The following is a 23,711-nucleotide window of genomic DNA, read 5'->3' as shown; positions in this document are numbered from 1 at the left end:
TTCCAATGATCGGATAGACCGGTTCTCTCAGCCTTTTCAGCATGTCACCGCCTCTCGAGGATGAACAGCAGGTCTGGTATGATGAGGCTGAGTAAGTCCACCTAGCTGAGCGCGCTCGGTGGGCACCGCCTAAGCACCGCCCTTCAATGTAAAACCCAAGCACCAAGCTAAGGTCGAAAACATGGCGCTTCCATGGCGCTGCGCAGGATCCCAGCCAATGGGCAAGAGCCAGGATACCACAATAGGCCTCTAGCATCTTCATTTATATGGGGGGTCACCAGTCACCCGTTGTGTTAGTTACCCCGTCCGGAACCGAATGTAGTCAGCATGCCATTTTGGAGGAAAAGGCCCTTCCTAGCCAAGGCGGGAAGTAGCACTGCCTGTTGTTGGAGGCTCCCTTACAATGGCTGAGTGAGACCCAAAATAGGACCTCGTGCGTAGCGGCTCCCGTATAAGTGCCCAATCCGTCATACAGCTGCTTACTACGACTCCTGGGTTTTCCGAACCTGAAAGATGAAATAGCCAGTTATGTATGTCATATGGCCAGATTTGCAAAAGAAAAGTATTCACAACCTTTTACAACTCCTAATCAGTTGAAATTCATCATGGCCTACCAGCAAACCCAAAATCCCTATCCGCAGTTCGGTGGTGGTGGTAGTGGTGTTAGTCCTCAACACCAACTACCACCATCACCAGCAGAGAGCTCACCGACAACGTACGGCAAATGGGAAACCATCGCCCGGCGGCTCCAGCAGCCAGCCCTAACGCACCAGCCGCCGCCCTCCTACCAGCAGCAGCAGCAGGAACAACAACCGCAACCGCCGATGCAGCAGCAGCAGTCATGGTACCCGCCGCCGACGGGCCACGCCGCCGAAGGCATCGCGCGAGCCCACCAATGGGTCGCCACCACCAACCCGGGCCCGCCCCCGCCGCCGTCCCTGGTGGTCTCGCCCCTGAGCACCACCGCTGGGCCTCCAGGGGCAATCGGGCAGCCGACCAGCCTGCTGAGCTACCAGACGCTGCCGCCGCGGCCGGAGAAGCGGCGGCGCAAGGTGTGCGGCGTCGAGAGGGCGCACTTCCTCGTCATCGTGGCGGTCGCGCTGCTGCTGTTGGTCAGCGGGATCGCAACGGGGGTCGGCGTCGGCCTGGCGCTGGGCGGTGGTGGCAAGTCGGGGAAGTCGACGAACCCGAGTTGAGAGGAAAGGGCATGACATGCTCTTATCTTCTCCGCATAGCATAGACAACTCTTAGAAAGGTACGGACAGCTTGATGTTAACCCCCGAAGCACACCCAAGTATAGCAGCGGGGCTCACAAGCTTGGGGGAAAGCAGTCAACACATTTGAAGTTCGTTTTACTAACATGAGGTTCTTTGCAGCGATACATCAGCCAGGATTAACGGCGGCCACACCCACCAAGCCCACGCAGCTGACCCAGAGCTTCACCGGCGTCCTGGCTCCCAAGCCCACCAACTGCCCACAGGACGACAACAAAGTTGACGTCTCGTCGTCGGGGTCAGGGCAGTGGCCGTTGCCGCTGCCAATGCCCTTTCATACCCAATGTGTGACCGCAACTACAACAGCATCCACGATGCCAGGACCTGTACCAGAAAAAAAGGCCACCGCCAGCAAGGCGCGCGTGCCTCGACGAATGCCGCCGCTTCATCCACTCTGCATCACCATCGAGAAACCCAAGCACTTCTACACAAACCATCGTCAAGATATCTCTCTGTGTCTCCGTTGAACGCTGCGATGGCGGGCACTCGTGCTGGTAATTACATCGTCCTTGGAGTGGCAGTGGTTCCCGGAATGTTTCAAGCCAGCAATACCGTCCGCCGGGGATTGTCCGTCGTCATTGAATGGGCCGCGTCGGAGCCTATACTTATATCAAGGTAGCTGGTCATGCGAGATGAAAGCCAGCTGGGCGAACCCAAGGTTGTCGGCGGGCGGTGTTTTGCGCAGCTTCAGGAACCGGGCAGTGTCGATTCCGTGGGGATGTGGTTAGGATGTAGTAAGGAACAGTCTGTACCGCTACTTGAGGATAGACGTCCCGTTGTAAGATACATGTATAATAACCAAACATGAACTACACCTGGCCCTGATTCGTGATCCCGATGCAGTACCAATGTACTCAAATCTACAAAACCCATGCTGGTGCTTGTCCGAGTCCTGGCATGACCTTTGATACTGCCGCCGCTTGCCAGCGCTGCACTGTAACTCCAGTTTGGCTTTGAAGAATACAAGGAAATCGCACCCAAGCTGGTTGGCATGTACTTTAAGCTTACGTAGCTTATGTCGTAACTGATTGAAGGCGTCTCCTGACCGATCCATTACGACCCCTTTTCATCTAAGAAGACCCAACGAAACCATAGATCGTATAACAGGAAATACGTACTGTCGCCGGATGCGTAAAGAGGCACGGAATAGTTCAGGACAGCCAGAACGAAACATAACATCACCTCTCTGCGGCATCACGACTTACGGGAGCTTGCTGGCTGTGGCTCGGTGGTACTCTCCGTCCGTTACACATGCACACACACGACATGCCTTTTCTGGCGTGGGATGGGTATGTATGTATGTAGCTTGCTCACTGTATGTCCTTGATCCTGAATGACACATTCGAGCAACTTCTTACACCCCATTTCAACACTTACAGGGAGCGGTGAAGGTGTTTGAGGTGCACCGCAAACTCTTGCGATGTTCCTGTGTCTCTGTGTCAACGGGCGTGGTAATGGCTGGTGGGTGCCGTACGGAATCATGTACGGACTGGTGGTGTATATGCATGTAGGCATTGTAGCGAATTCGCTACCCATCGTCAGGGGCAGCTTCATTGCCAGACGCATCTGTCACGCATGAACAAGAACAAGCATTGCGTCAGCTACTGTTACTCTCCTACCATCTCACCAGTCCTACGAAAACGAAACCGTAGACAAAGGGGGGCGAGGAGCCATGCCCGATTCCTGCCGCGCATCCCCCAAGGCCGCGCCCCCTATAGGCGGCGGAGCGTCCGAAGTTCCAATACTCACAACCGGAACGAGATGTAAGGGCACGTGTTACAACAGGGCCAGCCGGACCCCCTTCCATCTCCGGGACGACAACTCGTGCAGCGGCAGGCGAGGAGCTGACGGACCACGACCGCATCCAGCAGGTACCACGGCAGGTGGCACTGCAGTCGTCGTCCGAACACGTCTTCGCCACGGTGCAAGGGTGTTGTCCTCTCTTGCACGAATATGCCATCTTACACTCGGCGATTTGGGTATGCGAGCTATCGTGATGGCGGCTGGATACCAGAAACTCTACATTGCAGAAACCCAGTCGCCAGCGACAGGCAAACCAGACGCTTCAAGCGACTTTACACGTAAAAGGCCTATAATCATGGATAGAGAGACTCGTCGTGAGATATACGAGAAACCCGCTATACCCCAATCACTTATAAGAAGCAAGGTTATGATGGGATGACAGGCCACGTCTAACTTACCCTTCGCAATGCCAAGGTCTCCCTGGGTTCATCGTGCATACGTCCACTGCTTTGATGCCACCCGAACGAAAATGCCTACTGCAACTTGTTATTCGCCTTTGGCCATTTCAAGCTCACCATACATGCCACCTGGATCGGGATGTCACACCTCGTCGGTGGCCAGCCGCGAGACTTCATGCATGCAGCACTGAATCTCTATCTCGGCCAAGCGCAGCGGCGGCCGTGCGCATGAACGAAGGCAAGTGCATCGCCGTCGGCTGGCCAGGTCACGATCGCGCTGCAAGTTACTTCTTGTTACCAAATGCAATATTGTAACAGCTAGACGTCCTTTGTTGATTCAGCCTTTACTTCTATCATTATGGGCTCACTTGGCCCAGGCTCAGGTCTAGATGTGGTGAAACGTGCACTTGGCATAACCTAAGTCCTATGATACGAACATATGATATCAACATTGGAGATTGAGAATATCGGTTGGGCTTCAACAAATCATTGCTGGGCACCCGTCGCATTTTGGTGGAGTTATTTGCCTTATTCAAAAGTGTAAGTGCGCTCTAGATACCTAATCCCAAGTAAGATGTGCGAGCTCCATGGTCGAAACGAGAATCAATCTCGTCTGGTTGGTTTGCTCCTGGCGTTCGTCCCAGTGCGTGGCCCCCCTTCTGGCCCCCCCCGTCGCTATGGGGATGCGGCACACCGATCGGGTCCCGAGAAGAGCGGAGAGGCGCTGATGTCATGAGCCGGCAATGGACGTGCCGCACCACCGCACACAAGGCCACCCACACAGCAGCACAGTTCGTCGTTTGCCCTAGGAAAATTGGGGAGAACGACAACATGATGGAGCGAGAGTAAGCAAGCTACTAGGTAGCAGAAGTAGGCGTAACGGGTCACACAAAATAGCGCTCACTCGGCGACGGCGGTGTGTCTATCTGTGTGTACATAGGGCGCCAACAACGCCTGGAAACGAGAAAGCTAGAGGCCCATTACCCAAAACCCCCCTAAACTTACACGTACTAAACTGCCTCACTTACACGCAACCTCAACATGTCGTCCCTGTTTCAACTTCAACTGACGATCCCGAGTCCCGAACCGGACCCGGACAATCTCGCGAACACCGCGATCCGAATGGAACCTCAAAACGACCCTTCATACATTAGGTAGCGTAGCAAGCAGCAGCAGCAGCAATAACGCGTCCAAAACTAATAACTCATTTCACCCAAAATTGTGTGTGTGTGCGTGTGTGTTCCCCCTGCAGTGGCCAACGACGGACGGAAACAGCCGGCACAATTGGGATCGACCACTGGGAGTTCAATGTGACATCAATCTCGTGGAGGACCAGGATTAACCGCATCCATAAGGCATCGTGGAGTTCTCCTGTCCCCCTCCCCTGCGTTGTGCGCCCCTCTGTTGCCCATTTTCTCCGAAAATAAGATTGCGCCTCCCGCTTCGATGGCGCATGAACTGCCTGGCCAAAAAATTGGCGGAGCACTGCCAGTGGGCGAGTGACAAGTGACAAAAGCCAGCAAGCCAACAAAGCCAGAAAAAACGATCGATACAGTGCTGCAGTTGATTTTTTGTGGTATCATTTCCCGATACAACAGAACAAGGCCCGGCTCACAATGTCCCGAGATTCCTCAGATCCGGCGCGTAGGCGTATGAAACTGGTACGATGATAGAGTTACTTTGCTATCAGGACCGATTCTCATACTTATTACCTTTGTGCAATTTCCTCGGCCCATCGGAATCATTAGAGTTGAAGCTGAAGTCTATCCTCCAGCCTCCCTCTCAAGGACCAGAAAAGTCCGTTTGGGGCGCATGGGCGAACTGTCTTGGCCTGTCATCCCTTTCATGTAACTTTATCGTGGGCGCTGACAGAAGGCCATTGACGGAAGGTTCGCTTGCACCTAGACACTTTCTTGGCACGATGACAGCAAACATATTGACAAAAATTCACGTACGTCTATGTACGTACACTCACTTGAGGGTAGACCGCAAGATTTTGCAGACGCACAAGCAAGAGAAATGGAGATCGTCCACCCATGTTTCCCCTTCGGTCAAATATACTGTGAAATGTGCTAGCTCGATGGAACAACTTGAGGGGTCGTGGAAGAAGACATCAGGCAGAGAGGCTCAGAGCAAAGAGATGGTGCGCCCCAGTATGTGGCTCTTTGGAGTCTTCCATGGTAGTAGTGGCATGTAAGGTACATGCATCTGTAATTTTATGAAGGCGACGTGAAGACATAACAGGCCAATCATGGGCGGCCGGCAAGTAGGAACATGGTAGCATCTGCAGGTGGTGCGCAGGCGTTCACACTTGACCTACATGCTTCGACGCAGGCGGGTGGTGACTTTGTCCTTTCGAAATTGCCGATGCCCACTCGTTCTTTTTCGCCGTTTCCACCATGTTGACATGGTGCATGGTGTGTTCGTTGAAATCGTTCCTGTCCAAAAAGTCCGTTGGAGCCGGCTCAATCCACCCACTCTCGCCTTTGCGGGCTACTAGGCTAGCGTCAACAAAACCGACCTCGGACGAACTGTTCATCAACAAGAAACCTGTTATCCCCCGCCCTCCAAGGCGGCGTACGGCACCGAACAGGACGGTGTTCCAATGATAATGAAAAGAAGGCGGTTGCAGAACCCTGTTTCCTGGTTGCCCGTGCTACGGGATACGCTAAGGCAGTGGTATCTTTCTTGTGTGAGCTGTTCCCGCAGGTTGCTTGGTTGCGCAGTAGTCGAGGCCGTACCTAGTGGACTTTGAAGAATCAATCGGTTGCCCAAGTCGCGCTGGAGATGTTGTTTGGCTGGGTTTGAGACAGCATCAAAGCCACCGCCCCGAGGGCGAGGGACTGCATACATATGTTTGTTTGCCTTTTGTCTCTGACACACACTCTCTCTGGGGTCTCGTGGTGGTAACGACACGACGAAATAAGCGAAGAACATGGCCTAATTACAGTAAAACGAATGCAAAGTGAGAACCTTATTGCGCACAGACAGGTTCAACCCTCCAGTCAATCAATCAATCAATCAAATCAATTTGATCAGTCCAGTCTTCCTTCGCTGCTTCTGGTAGCAGTGTAATCTCGCTGGAAGGAACAGGCCCACGGCCTGCTGTGATTGGCCCCGGCAGCCCATTTGCCGATCAATCCACCCACGTTTATCTTCAGCTTTCTTCCTCTGGCCATTGGCTCAAACTCGCGACACCGCCAAACAAGATGAACCTGTTTCTCGGCATGATGCCCGTACGGGATGGATGGATGGATGCAATGGATGGTACGGTGAATAAGCCGATGATTGGCTCTCATGGCTATGGATGGTGTCAGCGAAACGCTTAGTTGCCATTGTTACCCGTCTTCGCTATCTTTCCTTCGATCCTTCCTCTCTGAGCTGTGTGTGGTTACCACGTTGTGACGGCTCGGCGATGCACAAGGTCACGCAGAAGACGCAGAGGGGTGAGATTGGTGCACATATCCATGATGCATGTATCACCGGAAGAACATATGACCTACATACATTGATAGGCTTCGGCGTACATGATGCAAGAAGTCCTTTAGGTTCAGTATATGCATGCTACATATTGACGTATGAACTCCGACAATTGAACTCGAGGTGCAGTATCTCAGTTTTCCAGTGACATATTGGTCTTTCAAGGTTACAAGCTGGCCCTCTCGCATTGCAGTAGCTGGGGCGGCATCGACGAATCCCGTCTGCGATGCTGGAGGGGTGTTTGAGAAAAGCCGTGACTCCATTCGCCAGCGGCCACCCTGTGCAGATCGTTCCTTTTCGTCTCAGCCCCTCCGACCATCCTTTCGACGATTCCGTCCACGCTAGCAGCTATGTACAGTAGCTGCGCTGACCTCGAAAGGCACTGTCGTCATTCCCACGACTGGCTGGCCGGCCTCTGTTTTCCCAGATTCAGGTAAGCTGGGCAGACGTACTACCTACAGTAGTAGTATGTAGAGTAGACTTCGTAGATGTACAGTAACCACCACACTGGATTAATATGTTGCATACCGCCCAGCCCGCGTGTCCAGTCTTTTTTCTTCTGTTGGTCCTTCATCGCTTCCCAGCAACCCAGATCTTGATCTCGAGATCCACTTGCCTTGTTCTTTTCTTCTTCTAGTCCCGATAAGCCCAATAATACCGCCCTGGTATAGTTTCACGATCTCTGGCCGATTTCTTTACTCGGATCGACGACGACCTATCTGCCTTGTTGTTGGTTACTGGTTGCTGATTTACCTTACCCTGCCCTGGCTGATTTACCTTACCCTGCCCTGGCTGGCTAAAATAAAAACCGCTCCAGCGTTAATCGTGCCGTCTACCTAATCGTCTCCACGCCCCCGGAACAGAACTGGCGGCTTTACACGCCGTTCCCAAGCTCATCTGGCTTAGCTTCACTCTCAAACATGGCCCACCACGAATAACTGGGATCTCTGAACGTTTGTGTCGACTATTTCCCGCCGCCCCAAGGAGTTAGCGGGGCCCAGCACCACAGCCAATCCCACGCCTCACTGGCACGGTTTCCGTCAGGAAAACCTAGGCGTCCCTTGACAGGAACCATCGACCCTCTTGGCGCCGAATCTCTCTTCTCCTGGACTAGCACGGCTGGGTCCCTCTTTAACTAATAGCAAGCACATCTTGACGATATAATCTTAGGCGTCCGTCCCGGGAAGCGAAGCAAGCGAGCTTGCGCAAAAGCAAGGCAAAAGCAAAAAAGAAACTACGCAGGCATTTTGCAGGCATTCAGCCCTCGGAGTTCAGCTTCTTACTAGTTTCCCATGGGCAGGCCGGCCTACCCCATAACCTTCCCTTGCCAATATTGATCAAAAAGAACGTTGGTTGCGACTATTTACGATCAAAGGTTTTCCCTTTCCCTCTAAACCGAAATCTCGTCAGCGCTATCTATCGTACCCGTCACCACCAACATCATTACCATCCTCGGACTACCACGGGAGGGCGCTGCTTGGGTTTGGGAATCTAACCCAACCAACCCGCCGGATACGACGACTCGACACCGCCGATTTACGCACGCTGAGACACAGACACGAACCAGGAAACCAATCCGTCGACCCGTGTTGCGCTACCAGTACCTTTCCTGATTCGGGAGCCCTGCCACCAGCTCGTTCGCTCGCTTGCTTGCTTCCTGTGCGCTGCGTGCCTGCCGTAAGCGCCAACCCGCCCATTCAGCCAAGTCAGCATAAGCGCAAGTGGTTGGGAGGGGACGACTTATACGCACAACTGGCACAAAAGACCTCACTCACCACCACCCATCGCATCGACGGCGCTTCTGCTGGATACGGCGCATTGAAACCGTACCATTGGTTCAGTGCAGTCCCATCTTTGGAGTTCCTGGCATCACAATTAGAACAACCCGAGTCAAAAACCAACTGATTGGATACTGCGTCTACTGAAACATGTCGGCAGTGAGAGCCAACGTGTTTCATTATTAACCAAAGTCGATTCGGCCAAGCTTCTGAGTGTCGTCGTGTGCAACTGCGCGCGGCTACCTAAATTTGGTTGTCGAACCCTGGAATAGCGTCAAGACACCCTGCCATTATCCCATTCGGCAATGGACGGCCTTGTCTCGACCTCAAATATGGACATGGGCGAATCTCGATCCCAGCCCTCGGCGACCATGGATCCCTCGACTACCCTCTTTACATTTCTGCTGTGAGTCTCACGCAACTCGCTTGCCGTTTTATTTATTTGCTGTACTGTACTGTTTTATCGTTTTCTTTTATTGCGGGCGTTTTCTTCTTCTGGTGCCGAGACGCCTCTTGTTCGTCATATTGGTCCCTTCCCGTTCGAGTTCCCCGTTTCCCGCGTTAGTTCGTGGCTCCTCTCAGCCAAATAAGCATCCCGACAACTCGGGCGGGCGGGCATAGGGCTCGCATGAGCCGTGTGTGTAGGTGTGTGTAGGTGTGTGCTGTGCCCGCGTCCGTGTCCGTACGAGACAGGGCCTTTGTCTTATTACTCCAGCTCAGAGCAATTCCCTAGTTGGGATGCGTAATCTACGCAAGGGAGAGACATTGCCAAGGTCAGATTCACCCCATTGGGCCAGAAACCCCAGGCGATCCTGTGCATCCTGTCCTGTGCACCCTGGGCTGGGCGGCCGGCATTGAATATTCATTGCATTCTTCCTGTCAATACACCAGCCCTACCAATTTCCCGGAATGGGAAGTTACGTGGGCAATCTCCTCTAAGCATGGGAATTGGTCAATGGCAGGCAGAAGAAGGAAAAACGAGAAAAGAAAAAAGCATATTGTTCACCCATTCCCGGTCGATGGTTCATCGATGGTGGCTATAATTTCTTATACAGCCTATTATGACTGAGCAAATTAGCCCCGGTCATGCCGGTCGGGAACCTGGCAGGCTTCGATTGGAAGTGCCAGTGGCCCCTGTACAAGTTGTGCAGCCCGCCACACACTGCAATACATACTGCAGTGCACACCACGCACCACCCCGGCCGCATCCAGCTTTTGCGCCGCATCCGTCCAAGGCAGTAAGTCGGATGGGGATGGATGGGCATGGTGGTTGGAAGAGTTGGAGACGGATGGAAGGATCATTGAATGGGCCATGCCTGCCTGGTCTCCTTGTCGTCCCCCAGCCCTGCGCGTGTCTCCAATATTCCACACACCAAGATCAGCTGATGAATGTTTCTGGCCGTGTGTTGTTTCTATTGAATGCCGGTACCGCCCAGTTCCTGCCCAGTCCTGACCCCGGATTGACCCACTGCCGAGTGCGCAATGGAAAGGATGCAACGTCGTGGTGTTGGTTGACAGGCAGGCAGCCTTAGCCCTACCAGCCCGGGTATGTAGGTACAAGCATACATACCGGACAGGAATGGCCTGCCATGTCGCGTCGGTTTTGATTTCGTTGTACCCTGCATTAGCCTGCTGCATCCAGGCACACCCATAATTGTATTGAGCTCGCCTTTTTGCTGACCTTGCATTAGTCGCACGCATCAGTCCATCCAGACCGTCCAGTTATTTGGGTCCTGGGACAACTTCTCCAACCCATATAAGATGGAGCGGGACGCTCGCCGTTCCCGAGGACAATGGCGAGGCTGCCACACCTTTCGAGACATCGTCTGTGATGGGGATCAGAGCTTCATTTCTCCCAAGCGAACCGGTGGTCTCAGAATGGGTCAGACATACTACTACTACGTAAGTACATACCAGTCTACGCCCGTACCTCATTAGCTAATGCCCACGCGCAGTACGAGATAGACGGGTCAACTGAGACACACGATCCTGCCATGCCCAGCACCACGTCCTGTCCCTACCTCCCGGGCCAGACCGTAAATACCCTCGACGTTCCCACTGAACATCCTTCCCGCCACAGGAGTGCTTCCATGACTTCCATCACTGCCGCCGACTACAGGACCATGAACCCCATGGACAAGTTCAGATCCCCCCGCCCCGCACCCACCGTGCCCGGCATGGCCCGAAGCCTCGTCAGCTCGTCGCCGTCCGAGGCCTTGCAGCTCCAGGTTCAGCTCCAGGTTCCGGCTCAGGTTCAAAGGCCGCAAAGGCCGTCACGCTCACAGTCGCCCACGCCCCGTTGGGTCTCGGCACGACGACTATTTGGCCTGAAGCCATCCAACCGTGGTAGCAGTGCGGATCGCAGCAAGGGTGCCGCTGCCACCACCATTAACAGCGACACGGAGGATACGGCCTCGGTGAAGAGCAGCCACAGCAACCACAGCAGCCAGAGCTACCCATCCGAGCGCAACACGCGGAGTACCACCCCCTCGGGGAGCAGCCGGTCCCGCGAAATGTCGCCCGAGGCGTTACGGAGGTTCCTCTGCGACGACAAGCCCGTCGTCACCACGCCGCCCGTCGAGTCCAACCCGGGACTCTCCATCCCCGAGCAGATCATGGAGGAGAACGAGGACGACGACAACTTCGCCAGCCACGCCGCGGCCGAGGTAGCACCCAGCACGCTGCTGTCGCCTCCCCCTTTCCTGCGCAGCTTCTCCTCGCCCTCGATCACGTCGTGCGTGAACGCCTCGTCAGATACCATCGTGCCTCCTCAACAACAAGGGACGTCGGCAACTGCGGAGGCGCGCGCCGAGCAGCACACGGGTGTCCGCCACTCCCACTCCATGGCCTTCAAGCTGCACATCCCCAAGTCGCGGTTCTCCCTGTCCTCGAACTCGTCCATCATTACCACCCCCTTCTCGCCCACCTCGAGCGTCTCCCGCAGCTCGCGCAGCTCCCGGGGCGGCGCCAGCAGCTCGTCCTACTTCGGCGGCGACAACGACGACGAAGAGGACGAGGACGATGAGGAAGACGACGCGGACGAAGACGAGGACCGGCGCCTGTCCCGTGAGAACGAGAAGCTGCTGGGCAAGGAGCGGCCCTTCGCGGGCTACAGCCTGCCGCCGCAGACGACGACCGAGGCGAAGCACCAGCGGGACGCCTCGCAGGCGACGGTGACGTTGACGAATCACAACGAGTCGCCGCCGTTCCTGGCCCGCGGCGATAACGGGCTGCCGGTTTGCGGGAACGCGACGCTGCTGGGCCTGCCGACGATTGATGCGGGGCTCGATGATTTGTCGAGCGAGGCGGGGTGGATGGCGGATATTATCCGGTCGCGGGAGTGAGGGGGCGGATACCAAACTCCTGGCGCGCTTATTTATGACTTGTCTCTTTGAGAGAGATGGGACTTTATTCTAATCACGACACTTCGTCGTATCGAGTGCGAAGGCTCCGCCCCGCCGTCCATAATAACTGCAACATTGCTGCCGGAAAGACAGGCAGTTGGTATGGACGGTGCCTGGCAATACTCATGCACTCATCCCGACCACCACTTAGTACCTTCTTGGATTCAACTCGTCACAGAGACGTGTACAAGCAATGGTGCATTGGCAGCATGTCAGAAGCCATATGGCAACGAAATCAGACAGCGAGTGTCATCTATATCAAGATTGTTTAATCTAAGAACAACACTTGGATAGCTATCATTTGCTACTCGGTCGGGTCGGGTCACAGAACAGGCGAGCAGGTGTCCTCCTCGCTCGCCTTGTACCAATAATCAAACCACGACAGAACCTGGGGATGGGTAGATCTCCATCGCCAGGGTTATTACTATACTATTATACCTACTACCACCAACGCCACGGTTATACGAAGATAAAGAAGAAGGACACTTATTATAGGACCTTTTGACGACGATGGGATGGAATCGGAATCGGGACGGAAGGCTATATATACACGGGTATCGTTGGGTCAAAGGCGATCATGGATGGACGGACCTATAACATACACATACATACATACCCACTACCAACTTTAGACTGTAGCAACATCCAGCACAGCAGCGGCGCCGGCTAGAATTACCATATACCAAATACATCTTTTTTGCTTTGTTAAAACTGATGACATTCTTTTGTTTGATCTTTTCGGTTTGGGATATGTCTAAACTCACGCCCAACCAACAGCATGTTGCATTATTACACTTGGGAAGTCTGACACTGGGTCGTACGAATCTTCCTTGGGTGCTTTGCGGAGCCTGTCTCAACTCACTTGCTCTTCTCCCCATCTCCTCTTCCTGCACAACGCGGATGCCACCCACCGATCAAGTCAAGCCTGTGGATAGATAGACGGACAGCTGCTGTTGGCTTCGTCGCTCTGCGTTGTCATCGTCAGCAGTATTATACCTCCCCTCGCTCGGAGTAGCCGAGGAGGATTCGTCTGTCAGCTTAGACATGCAGGCCAGCGCCAGCTTAGTCACTTTCAGATATGGCAACCGTACACACCTAGATACATACATAGTCCTGTCACGGCGCCTAATCCAGTGCTCTAGTAGCCAACTGCGCCAGCCTGTCGCAAACCGGGGGAAAGGATTGATTGCATGCGCTGTCAAGTCAAGTTTTGGTCGTCTTCTAGAGCTTATTTATCATTGACCGCTTACAAGTCCCGACATGACATGACATGCGCTCGCCGCCTCTGCTCCAGCTCAACAACTCAGAGGCATCTGTTGCCACCAAGGCGAACAAACACGCATACCCTTGATTTTGCGTGTTCTAGACGGAGATGAAATGGATGGTACTGCTACGTGCAAAGAGAGTGGGTGGGGCGCGCGCGGAGCTCATATCCGGTCAAACGGGGGAGGCGATGGGGCTCTTCTCGCCGAGAGGCGAGCGGAAGAATTGAAGGCCGGGATTTGGTGTGGGGACCCCTTGAGATGAGGAGGGGGACGCCTGTACTGAGAAGGATATCATACGATTGATGAGGAGGTGATGTGGTGCGGATGTTTTTTCGGATAGGGTCGTTGGTGCTGTCGATGAGTGTGGTATGGGCAGAGGCAGTAAGAACTCGATGAGGTTTGATGCCATTGATTGGGCCTTTCGCTCGAGCCATCCTGCTTCCTCTTGGACTCAACCTCTCTTCCCATCCTTTCCTTTCTCGTACGAGATCCCCGAGGTCAGTAACGATGCTATCGACACTGCCGGCACCGTACCTCCCAAATGCTTTTCCGCAATTTCCAAACCCCATGCTGGGCCGATTGGTATTCACTGTATAGGGAGTGTGTTGGCAGACTGGTGGGTCATGAACTCATATCGATTATGAATGAGGGGGTATCTTCTTGCACGAAAACTACATTATTATATCCCAGAAGCGCCAATTCTCCTATTTCCTTCGCACTCGACGAGAGTCTGGCATGACGCTTCACACAGTGACATTGACCCAAGGCACCTTGCTTAGGTCCTTCAAGGAAATCGATCTTGCCTGATACCAAGGAGGCTTCTCCTTAAACTGCGGCTCTCTCCATCCCAGCGCCAGTCGTACCCCGCCGCCTCCTCAAACCATCTTGAACCGCCGCAGCGAGTAAAACGCCAACCGCCGCGTCGGGACCCAGAGCCGCTTCCGGCCGTCGAAGTGGACGTAGGCGGCCCCGACGGCGAGCCCGGTGAGGTGGGCCGCGTGGCCGAGGGGCAGCCAGCGGATGCCGACGAAGAGGCCGTAGAGCTCGAAGAGGGTGAGGCCGAGCAGGGCCTGCTCGGCCGGCAGGCTGCCGGGCACGAACATGAGGCCGATCTGCGCGTCGGGCTCCGACATGGCGAAGGCGGCCAGGATCGCCATGATGGCGCCGCTGGCCCCCAGCCCCGCCGACAGCCGCCCCAGCCGGTTGGGCCAGACGGTCGAGAGGTGGTGGCCCAGGCTGGCGGCGAGGCCGGAGCCGAGGTAGAAGGCGCCGAAGTGGCTGTGTGGTGTACGCGTTAGTTAATTTCGGGGGAACAACAGCTAAAAATAGATATGGATACGAGGGGCAAAAAGCAAAGACTCACCTGTTGCTTCCCTGGAAAATCCGGCTCTGCTGCACGTGAGGAGCGAACTGCGTCAGGGCGTACATGTTGAACCCCAGGTGCAGGAGGCCCGCGTGCCCGAACATGGAGGTGAAGAGGGTGTAGTTGCGGCCCTCGGCGGCGATGTGGGCGAAATACAGCCAGGTCGAGGGGACGAGGTTGTTGACGGCGTAGATGCCGGCATTGGCCAGGATGGCCGCGCGCACGACGCCACTGGACTCGGTGAGCCAGGCGGGCCGCCACCCGTCCATGACCCCCCCTCGCGACGGGTGCCGGTCGCGGCCGCTCCAATACGACTCTCGCACATGAGACAGGGCCCTGTCGGCCTCGAGCTGCTCAAAGGTCATGGGCGATGACGATGACGACGCCATCCAGCCCGAGCGGGCGCGGCCTCGCTTGACCTCTTGGGCGTCGTTGTACACCTCGTACGCGGCGCAGCCCAGGTAGGTGGCGCCGATGGCCGTGGTGCACCATATGGTTGGGCCCAGGACGCGGACGGGGGGCAGGCCGAAATTGTCGCCCGAGGGGTACGAGGAGCCGTAGGTGCCGTACCTGCGCCGGGCGAACATGCGCGACGGCAGTTTCTGTACCAGCCACCAGCGCAACATCTTGTCGTTGCGGCTGCTGCTACTTACTGGGTTTCCGGCCGGCTGACTGGTCGTCTGCACAAATGATACAGTACGAAGTGTGGCGGCTTAACACACTACGAAATGGGGACTAGCCGGTTGGTGTAAGTTGAGTTGTCTCAGTAGAGGTGGAGCAGAGGAGCGAGGAGCGGATCGCTAAATCGCTCCAGAGTGGTCCCGACTCCTCCCACCGAACTTGGGTTCTGACCTGGGATCCTCCTGGCTGAGAGGCGCTCCGAGCACCGAGGTTGAATTCAACGCTGGATTGGGAGCTTGGCTGCGAGGCTGCCAGCTGCTTTCCTCTTTTAGAGCCGGAAAATTCCTTGTGCAGCGTGGTAGCAGATCGATGATGTCGCTTTCTTCTTTTCGAGATTGGTGATACCTGAATCGGAAATATTATCGTCGAATGGCCTTGCAGGTTGCATTGATGGCATGATGGAAGCAGATTGCCTCCGTCACCTAACATTAGTCCGGGATAGTAAGGCCATCCAACATCCAATTCCATCGAAAGTTCTCGCCCGGACGGACCTGCCAACAGTGTGGCTCATAGATTAAATTGGGACCCCCGTGTGGCTTGGGAGGTTCATGCAGTGCAAAAAATGCGGCCACCCTCTGCTCTGCACCCTGGACACAGTGGACAATGCTAAGTTCCAGGGCCCTCCGGTCGGTCGCCAATCGCTCGCTGTTAGCATCCAGCATCAACAATGCCCCCTATCAGCCTACCATTGGTGATTGGTGGTAGTATTTCGCCCAGGAAAAGACCCGGATCCTCTCAAGGGTCTTCCAGTACAACCTACTAAACGAAATACCCACTAATCCCCCTTCGTATCAGTCAGTGTCAATTCGGAGCTCGAGAAGGCTACAAGGCCAGACTACGCCAAGTTGCCTCGTGCTCATTAGCATATCACACCGGCGCTCAGCCAAACCGGATCTGTGGGATGTAGTTTAATGATGAGGACAGTGGGTAAGAGCGCCAGCCAGCAAGCAGCGCTCTGCAGCCAGTTCGGAACGATCCATATCTGACCGCCAGCCTAAAGCAAAGTCGGTCTAGCCCCGAGCACAGCCGGCGCCGCGGGCTGTCCTTGGTTCTGTCGTTTTCTGGCTGCAAAGGGGATTGGTCCGACTTGAGACTTGACGTGTTTGAGGTTCCGGAGCGACCCCCCTGGCCTGCAAGCCCGTCGGCCACTCGCGAGCCAGCATCGTTCCAATCCGCTCTTTTCATTGGCCACCCCGTCCCATCGGGTCTGCGAAAGCTTAGATGGCCCTTGTCCCTGACCTTGTCCATGCCCAATGGCCCATCCACTTCCTCACGCCCAGGATGGGTTGGGGGAGCACAAGAGGTGGAATGGGGGAGAAGAGATTCATTTCAATATATTCGCGGCGCAACGCCCTACGAACGCCCGGCCAGGTCCAGCTCATCTCTTTTTGATCAGTGACTGACTGACTCTTTTTTTGGATCTTGGAGGAGCCTTTCGCTTGGATACAATTCTCCTTTCCTCTTTTTTCCACATCTCACATGCCGTTTGCTGTCGGCCAACGTCTTTACATTCGTTCCTGTCCCTAGTAGGACATTTACTTTCACTTTTCTGGATTTTGCTCTCCTCGTCACTTGCTCTTGTTTCCGTTTTACTACTCTTATTCTTATTCTTCTCTATATTCGTGTTGATCATGTTGTTCCACAATTTCGTTTTACTGGGCTTGGCCCCCATTGCGGCACTGGCCAAGGTCCAGTATCTGGTAGGTTTAAGCAGATCTTTGCATGGTGCGAGAAACGTCGCGTGTCAGGCTAGGATGCTAACGTTGAGAAGGGTGTTGCCATTGCCGGCGGTGACTTTGGATGTCAGATCGATGTGAGTTCACAGCCCCACTATTAACTATACGCTCTCGGCGGATAGGACATGGCCGACTGACAAAACCTCCAGGGCACCTGTCCCTTATCATCTGCACAGCTTCCCGGCGATGGGGCCGACCAGATGAAACATTTCGTTAGTGATCTTGGGATGAACATGATGAGACTCCGTACGACGAAACCACCCGTGTGCTATCTATTTTGGGAACCCGGTCAACTGACATCTTGAAGCTATCTCTTGGCAATTCCTTGTCAACAACCAAATCGGCGGCAGCCTCGACGCCAACAACCTGGCAAAATACGACCAATTGGTGCAGTCGTGCTTAAAAACCGGCGCTCACTGCATGATCGACATCCACAACTTCGCGCGATGGAACGGTGGTGTCATAGGGCAGGGTGGACCGAGCGACGACCAGTTTGTCAGCCTCTGGAGCCAGCTGGCGACCAAATACGCGGCCAACGACAAGGTCGCCTTTGAGCTCATGAACGAGCCGCACGATCTCGACATCAACCTCTGGGCCCAGACGTGCCAGAAGGTGGTGACCGCGATCCGACAAGCCGGCGCCAAGTCGCAGATGATTCTGCTGCCCGGCACAAATTTCGACAGCGCGGCGACGCTGATCTCGAGCGGCTCGGCCGCCGCCATGATGGGGATCCAGAACCCCGACGGCTCTACCGACAACCTGGTGCTCGACATCCACAAGTACCTCGACGAGGACAACTCGGGAACCCACAAGGAGTGCGTTACCGACAACGTGGAGGATTTCAAGACGGTGGCCAAGTTCCTCCGCGACAACGGCAGGAAGGGCCTTGTTAGCGAAAGCGGCGCCTCGACCGCGGCGTCGTGCCTGAAAGCTTTCTGCTCGCAGAACAACTTCATCAACTCCAACTCGGACGTCTTCGTGGGCTTCGTCGCCTGGGCGGCCGGAAGCTTCGACGCGTCCTACGTGATGGGCCTGACGCCCACGAAGCAGAACGGCAAGCTGGTGGACAACCAGCTGATGATGCAGTGTATCATCGCGCCGTGGAAGAGCTTCGGCAACAACCTGGCCAACAACAACACCGCCATCGCGCAGCCGACGGCGCCGCGGCCGACGACCCTACTCACAGCCACGGCCGGCACCCCTTCGCTGTCGCCCTCCGGCACGACCATGGTGCTGCCCCCCGCGCTGCAGAACCCGACGGCGACGGGCAACCTGGTGACGATCCCGCTGCTGACGGCGGCGCCGACGGTGGTGTCCAAGTTCAGCACGCGGCCCATCGACTCCAACACGGAGATGTTCATCACGTCGCCCATCTCCGACATGACGACCATGACGCGCCTGTTCAGCGCCACCGACCTGGCGCCCGCGAAGCCGAGCCAGACGTACAACCCGGCCGCCATCAACCCGCTCGGCTCGTTCGCGGGAGGGTCCTCGGGGGCCTCGCCGACGGGACTGCCCAAGGCGGCGGGGACGCCGGCCGTTTCGGGCGCGACTGCGGCGGTGTCAGTGGGCAAGGCGGCTTGCGGGTTGATGTTTGTGGGGACTTTGGTGGTTATGTTGTTATAGTAGCAAGGAAAAAGAAAAGAAAAGGAATACCCCCATCCCGTCGAGTTTGAGCCTGCTATTCGCATGTGTATCGTTATTTCACTTCTTCTGTGTTTATATTTTTAGGGGGCGTCGTTTTGGGGTGGCGAAAATAGGCAGGGCTTGGTTCGGGGGCTGATCACTATCGGCGTGGATCGGGGATACTGGTTTGGGGATACATACTCTCTCGAGAGACGCCCACCTGGCCCTTTTATTATTATCTATTACCACGAGGAGTGGCTACATGTAGTTAGATGGCCTTCTTACTCATTGTTGCTAGGTCCCATGCGGATTCTCAACCAACCTCAAGCTGCTTCAGCGTATCTACGTTTGGCTTGCCCCGACGAAAGTATAGGCAGCTGGTGGGCTTTGGCCACACACTATTCAGGAATTATATATGGCCTTTTGGATTCTTCTATACAAATTAAGAAGTACATTCTTATTGAACTCCCGCTCCATGACTCTCAGGCACGATTGTTTTGATAACTTGTAGACCGACCAGCTTTGCCGTGCGGCCTGCTGCCTGTGCATGTCGATATTCCAGATCAAGTAATGGCCGGAAGCAACCGTGAATGCGATACACGCGATTCCGTGGTCTCCTGACTTTTGGCTGATGTACCCATCCGCCGTCACTTATCAGCCTCATACGTTCCGTCGTTTACCAGAAGCCGGCAGTTTACTGCACAAACCACCCCTGACCCCTGTACTGACTTGTCGCATCGATATGAATGAGCCATTATTCTCCGAGCCGACCACCCTTGGCGGAGTTCATCTATTTGAGGGAGCCGGCAGAACGAGATGTAGTACCTAGCACAAAAATAGAAGACAAGCTATGGGCAGGCATGTATAGGATGACTTGTTAGCTACGGCGGCGGCGGCGAGGGGTTTCTTCTGCTTTGGCTGTTACTCGGCTACGGAATGGCTAGAGTGAAGGTTGTGGTGAAGAACCGGTACATAGGTTCAGTCGGTGCTGCTCGTCATCACTTCATCTATGTACTTATATCAGTCTGCATTCAATCTCTACCTACTTACGACACAAAATCTTTATGACCTAAATAGCTATGTTACCATGCTTAATCTTGAGCACAGTACAGTAACGAATGTTTACGCGTACATTGATATTACCTTGCCGATCTTGAAGGGTTTCTAGAATAGGCGATTGCCCCGCAACAGATGGTGGGGTAGAGAGACATCCCGGGAACAATGCAGCATGGAATTCTGAGGCAAGCAATCGACGGCCTGCTGTAGCCCTGTCACCTGTAGAGCCCCCCTAAAGCGCATGCTAACTGACGGACGCGTGCGCTAGAAGGGCTGGTAGGCCAGTTGCGGCTATACTTGCATTGATGCGAGCAGCAGATGGCGGGTGGTGGTGGGTGCTCGATGGTGGATGTGCTGCCTGCCCCTCATTCAGCCAGCAACCAGGCGGCCCAGACCCAGGAAAAGCTCAACCAACTCCCAATCTCATCAATCCGCTGGGTCGCCTGTCACCACACACACGTCACCTGCACCTGCACCTTGTCCCAAGAGTCCCAGGCAAACCTCCAAACCCACCACCGCCAAGACATTCGTTTTCGACTCGTTGTTCATCCTCCCTTCGTCCCCAAAGTAATAAACTATTATCGCCCGTGGTTCTTATATTTACACCTGCATCATTTGGATTAGGTAATATTGCATTGTGCTTCTCTATTTGATTTGCCTCAACCCCACGTTGACGTTGACACCATGCCGGAGCTGTCTGAGGCCATCACTGCCATCCGCGAGGGCGCTAAAGAGAAGGACCGCTTCACCTACCTCACCATCCTGCAGTACAATGTCACCTCGCCCGAGGTCCTACCTACCGTAAATGAGGTATTGGAGAAGGACCCCCAGCTCACCCAGGAGATTGGCTGGGACCTCGTCCAGATCTTGCTGCGCATCCCCCGCGCGGAAACATGCCTGGAAACGGTCGCCCGGCTGGGCAACCCCCGCGAGGTCATGATTAAGGTCATGGAGGCGCTGGAGCAGCTGAGCGAGGAGTCCGGGGACGAGAGCACCCTGCTGGCCGAGGCCGGCGAGTCACGGGAGGAGGAGGAGGCGGCGCCGAAGGACGTCGCGGCCCGGTTCATCACGCTGCTGGGCATGCTGGCGATCCTGCACCGGCGCATCAAGACCAAGTACCCGTCGCGGTTCCTCGGCTCGTCGCTGGTCAAGGTCTACGAGGCCTACCAGCCGACGCCGGAGATGACGGCCTCGGTCATCAACCTGGTGCGGTCGCTGTCGGGGCGGAAGCGGCCCCCCCTGCCGAGCCGCAAGTCGAGCGTCAACGTGGCGGACCCGGACCAGGACGGCGACGCGTCCAAGAACGCGCCCGACCCCGAGGCCGAGCAGGAGGACCCGACCGAGGAGGCGATGCAGTCCCGGCTGCTGCAGGCGTTCGTCACGTGCGTGCTGCAGCGGTACGTCAACGCGAACGAGATGCAGTGGTCGGCTCGCCTGTTGGAGAAGTACTATCCCGGGAAGAATTTGCCGGGTAGGAAGACGATGACGCAGAAGTATACGGAGGATGATACGCTACAACAGAGGGATGCCGTGGTTGGGCAGTTTGTCGTAAGTCTTGACATGATATGAAGCTAATGGTTTTGTGGCAATGTGGCTAAACAAGGAAAATACAGTCAATACTACGTGATCTGGGACTTGACGACTGCTCTCAGTCTTTCGTCAAGAGCATATACGAAAGGGCACCCGGGTTGGACCCTATGGCCAATTTCGAGGATTTCAACTCGGAGGATGAGATCAAGCTGTCGCCCGGCGGCGCCGTGTCTTTGATAGCCTACTGGATTTTCTCGGCGGAAGTGTTCGAGGCCAACCACCCGTCGCCCGAAATGCACCTCTTCCCCGAGCACAAGACCCTCCTGGAACGATTCCTGGGTTCGGATGCGCAAAGTGAGATTGTCGGGAACCCGGGAATCGCCGATGCGCTCCTGACGGTGGGACTCGGTCTCAACCATATGAAGCGCATCTCGGCGACCCAAGAGACCGAGATCATGGCCTACCACCACAGCCTGACGCTCGTCAGCGTCTTCCACCCGGACCTGCACGTGCGGAACGCCGCGACGACCTACGCGGGCATCGTGCTCCACTCGGACCCGGACGACCACAACCGCCTGGACATCCTCGAGGACCTGCTGGAGAACTGCATGTTCGCCACGCTCAAGGCCGTGGCGGTGACGTGGCTGAAGGAGGAGATCCTGGCGGCCAACAAGGAGGGCGCGCCCGCGAACTGCTTCACGGGGACCGAGACGCTCGACCACCTGCAGTACTTCATCTTCCCGGACATGCAGGAGCTGAAGGACATGGAACAAGCCGAGCTGGCGGACTACTGGGAGCAGAATAACATTTTCCTGGCGCAGGTGGCCAACTTCGGCTACTTCTTGTTCTCGTCGCCGGGGCTCAAGGGCGGCGTGGTGCCGTCGGGCATGGCGGCGGCGGTGGCGGAGCGGTTCGTGGATCCGTTGGTTAACGGGGCGGAGAAGCTGCGGGCGGCGGAGGGGCTGGGGGAGGGGGAGAAGATGGAGTTGGCGATTTTGGTGGATCGGTTGAGGAGTATTCCTCTATGAGGGCTGGTGGTACGGTTATCTTGAGATGAAGCGATGTAAAGAAAGGGGAGGGGGCTTGGGGGTTGGATGGGATTCCTGGGTACCGGATGGATGGATGGATAGGGGGGAGGGATGGTGAGGGTAAGGAGGGAGATAAAACCCCTTATTCTTGATGGTGTGATGCACGCTTTGAGATGTGGATAGAAACTGAGGTAGAACAGGGAATGAGACAATGAGAAGCATTTCGATGAGGCATCTGTGTGACTGGAAGGCCATGTTCGAAATCCGTTGATGTGTTTGTGTTGGAATGAGATATTGTTGACTGATGATGTAGGAACTGTAGCGTATATAGTTGATGATAGCAGCAACATTGTACATCCAGCTATCATGATGAGATAGTTTAAGGCACTAGTGGTTTAGTGGTAAAATCCATCGTTGCCATCGATGGGCCCCGCGTTCGATTCGCGGCTAGTGCAGCACGAAATTTTTCTTTTTGCATTTTTGCCCTTCATCATTATGAAGACTCTATCTGGTCGATCTCAGGGACCTTGAACTCAGGATCGATGCTTGCGAGAAGCCGAGCCTCCTCCTCCTCCAGATCCCCGATCCTTTAGGGAGTCGCGCGATGCTCCTTTGACACCATAACCTTAAGGAGCCTAATTAAGACGTCCAAGAGAGATGGAACACAGCGCCGAGAGTCCGGGGTTCACCCTCAAAACCTGTTATTTAGGCCAAGGTCTTTGTTATTTTATCTGGAACCGAGATATAGACAGCCGTCCCCCAATCAACCCGATATGATCTATGCAACGAGCAAGACCACCCATGTACAGAGAAAGCGGTGATGACGAATCCCGTCATGCAGTGTGTCGCTCGTGTCTCGAAAACAACAACGCACACGGCACACGGGCACTGACTCGACTGACTGATGAGAGTGCCGCGCACTGCAAATTAATGTACAGGCAGATCCCATGCTCAGGCCAGATTCGAGACTCCGGGGTAGAGCGGCACGATTGAACCACGAACTCTGCAGTTCAGGGGGGGTAAAACTGGGCTTGTCCGGGCTGATAGCTCCGGCCTAGCCAAAGAGTGTCACCCAATTGGGTTTGACAGGGGCGCCCGTCAGCGCCAGATTGCCTTTCTTAGCCCTCCAGCCCACCCTGGAGGGGCCCTGGCTAAGCCGCTAACGAAGTGTTTACAGTACTTCCAGTGAGCAGCAACCCGCCCGGCCACATCGCTGCGCTGGGGGCAATCGCGATGTGATGTCATGCACCTTCACCTTTTCACCTGCCAAAAACTCTCTCTACTGTATT

The 23,711-nt window shown here is 55.3% G+C and overlaps 6 protein-coding genes across 6 annotated transcripts; 5 read left to right on the top strand and 1 right to left on the bottom strand.

Moving 5' to 3' along the window:
- Window positions 1–605: 605 nt before the first annotated feature.
- Window positions 606–1,196, top strand: PG985_016036 (uncharacterized protein; the record flags this gene model as incomplete). Its single annotated transcript, XM_066835802.1, has 1 exon — window positions 606–1,196. One exon carries the CDS (start codon window positions 606–608, stop codon window positions 1,194–1,196), a length of 591 nt encoding a protein of 196 aa, XP_066677005.1.
- Window positions 1,197–2,946: 1,750 nt separating this feature from the next.
- On the top strand, window positions 2,947–3,456 carry PG985_016035 (uncharacterized protein; the record flags this gene model as incomplete). Its single annotated transcript, XM_066835801.1, has 1 exon — window positions 2,947–3,456. One exon carries the CDS (start codon window positions 2,947–2,949, stop codon window positions 3,454–3,456), a length of 510 nt encoding a protein of 169 aa, XP_066677004.1.
- Window positions 3,457–9,065: 5,609 nt separating this feature from the next.
- Window positions 9,066–12,077, top strand: PG985_016034 (uncharacterized protein; the record flags this gene model as incomplete). Its single annotated transcript, XM_066835800.1, has 3 exons — window positions 9,066–9,139; window positions 10,425–10,635; window positions 10,689–12,077. 3 exons carry the CDS (start codon window positions 9,066–9,068, stop codon window positions 12,075–12,077), a joined length of 1,674 nt encoding a protein of 557 aa, XP_066677003.1.
- Window positions 12,078–14,277: 2,200 nt separating this feature from the next.
- PG985_016033 (uncharacterized protein) lies at window positions 14,278–15,391 on the bottom strand (the record flags this gene model as incomplete). The annotated part of the gene is made up of 2 exons (XM_066835799.1): window positions 14,278–14,680; window positions 14,766–15,391. 2 exons carry the CDS (start codon window positions 15,389–15,391, stop codon window positions 14,278–14,280), a joined length of 1,029 nt encoding a protein of 342 aa, XP_066677002.1.
- A 1,686-nt stretch (window positions 15,392–17,077) lies between these two features.
- PG985_016032 (glycoside hydrolase family 5 protein) lies at window positions 17,078–18,742 on the top strand (the record flags this gene model as incomplete). The annotated part of the gene is made up of 4 exons (XM_066835798.1): window positions 17,078–17,146; window positions 17,200–17,259; window positions 17,332–17,428; window positions 17,490–18,742. Coding segments are annotated over 4 exons (1,479 nt in total), but the record flags the coding sequence as incomplete, so codon positions are not given.
- Window positions 18,743–20,548: 1,806 nt separating this feature from the next.
- On the top strand, window positions 20,549–22,422 carry PG985_016031 (uncharacterized protein; the record flags this gene model as incomplete). The annotated part of the gene is made up of 2 exons (XM_066835797.1): window positions 20,549–21,412; window positions 21,478–22,422. The coding sequence occupies 2 exons, from the start codon at window positions 20,549–20,551 to the stop codon at window positions 22,420–22,422; spliced, it is 1,809 nt and encodes a 602-aa protein (XP_066677000.1).
- Window positions 22,423–23,711: the final 1,289 nt, after the last annotated feature.

The sequence above is a fragment of the Apiospora marii genome (assembly GCF_038362585.1).
Source record: "Apiospora marii strain CBS 49790 chromosome Unknown utg000013l_segment0_segment0, whole genome shotgun sequence".
Taxonomy (NCBI): Eukaryota; Fungi; Ascomycota; class Sordariomycetes; order Amphisphaeriales; family Apiosporaceae; genus Apiospora; species Apiospora marii.
This window is presented reverse-complemented; position numbering and strand designations above follow the sequence as displayed.